This window comes from Herpailurus yagouaroundi, unplaced genomic scaffold (assembly GCF_014898765.1).
Source record: "Herpailurus yagouaroundi ecotype Mexico unplaced genomic scaffold, PumYag 56162, whole genome shotgun sequence".
NCBI lineage: Eukaryota > Metazoa > Chordata > Mammalia > Carnivora > Felidae > Herpailurus > Herpailurus yagouaroundi.
In genome coordinates this window covers 601-1,570 of record NW_024414249.1, presented here as the reverse complement: position 1 = coordinate 1,570, position 970 = coordinate 601, and the positions used below count along the sequence as shown (strand labels likewise).

General features: G+C 63.2%; 1 protein-coding gene across 1 annotated transcript in view; it reads left to right on the top strand.

Moving 5' to 3' along the window:
• Positions 1–483: 483 nt before the first annotated feature.
• LOC121024100 (coiled-coil domain-containing protein 71L-like) overlaps positions 484–970 on the top strand; it is a gene marked incomplete at its 3' end in the record, with an annotated part of 953 nt that continues 466 nt past the window's right edge. The window contains exon 1 of the mRNA XM_040466407.1: positions 484–909. Within this exon, the coding sequence (XP_040322341.1) occupies positions 484–909 (426 nt within the window). The remainder of the gene's footprint in view (positions 910–970) is intronic.

The window sequence follows — 970 nt, the reverse complement described above, 5'->3', positions numbered from 1 at the left end:
AGATTACGTGCAGGTCTTTCTCAAGGGCATAATCTTTTTTTTTTTTTTCCAATGTTTATTTATTTTTGGGACAAAGAGAGACAGAGCATGAAGGGGGAGGGGCAGAGAGAGAGGGAGACACAGAAGGGAAACAGGCTCCAGGCTCCGAGCCATCAGCCCAGAGCCTGACGCGGGGCTCGAACTCACGGACAGCGAGATCGTGACCTGGCTGAAGTCGGAGACTTAACCGACTGCGCCACCCAGGCGCCCCAAGGGCATAATCTTAAACACAGCCCAACCTAAGGCAGCTTTGGGCAGCCGGCAGTGATAGGATAGGTAGACATTGTGACCTCAGAAAGCGCCTGGTCTCCTAGCAACTGCTGTGTAACTCTCAACAGCCTGCTGCCTGATTTGGTTTCTGGTAGGAAATTCATCAGGGCCCGGCGGCGGCGGCGAGATCTGGCAAGCGCGGGCGGCCCCTAGCGGCCTCACCTCCTGAGCCGCATGAAGAGGCGGCGGCGCAGGCCCCGGGAGGCCCTGGCCCCGGCCACCTGGGGAGGAGCCTCTAGCGCTGTAGTAAGGGCCGCACTGGAGGCGCCTGAGGAGAAGGTGGTGTACACGCCGTGGCAACCGTCGCCACTGTCGCTGGCCAACAGCAGCAAGGCGCTGATCGACGCTTTCAAGCTATTCGTGCCCGGCAGCACGGAGTTCATGAGCTCAGACGCGGAGCTCTGGAGCTACGTCTGCAGCCTCAGGCACCAGTTCTCCCCCCGCATCCTGCGCAGCAAGGACGTCTATGGCTACTCCTCCCTCCTGGCCCAGGTTCCGGACCCCCGGCACCAGCCACCCGAGGCCCGCCTCCAGACGCGCCGGCGAGCTGCCAGGAGGAGGCGCCACGGAGCCCGGAAGGTCGCCGCCGGCCAGAGGAAGGTGCCGCCACCGCCTTCGCCGTCCCGCGAGGACAGCAGCCCCTGCAAGCCCACGGCCCCCG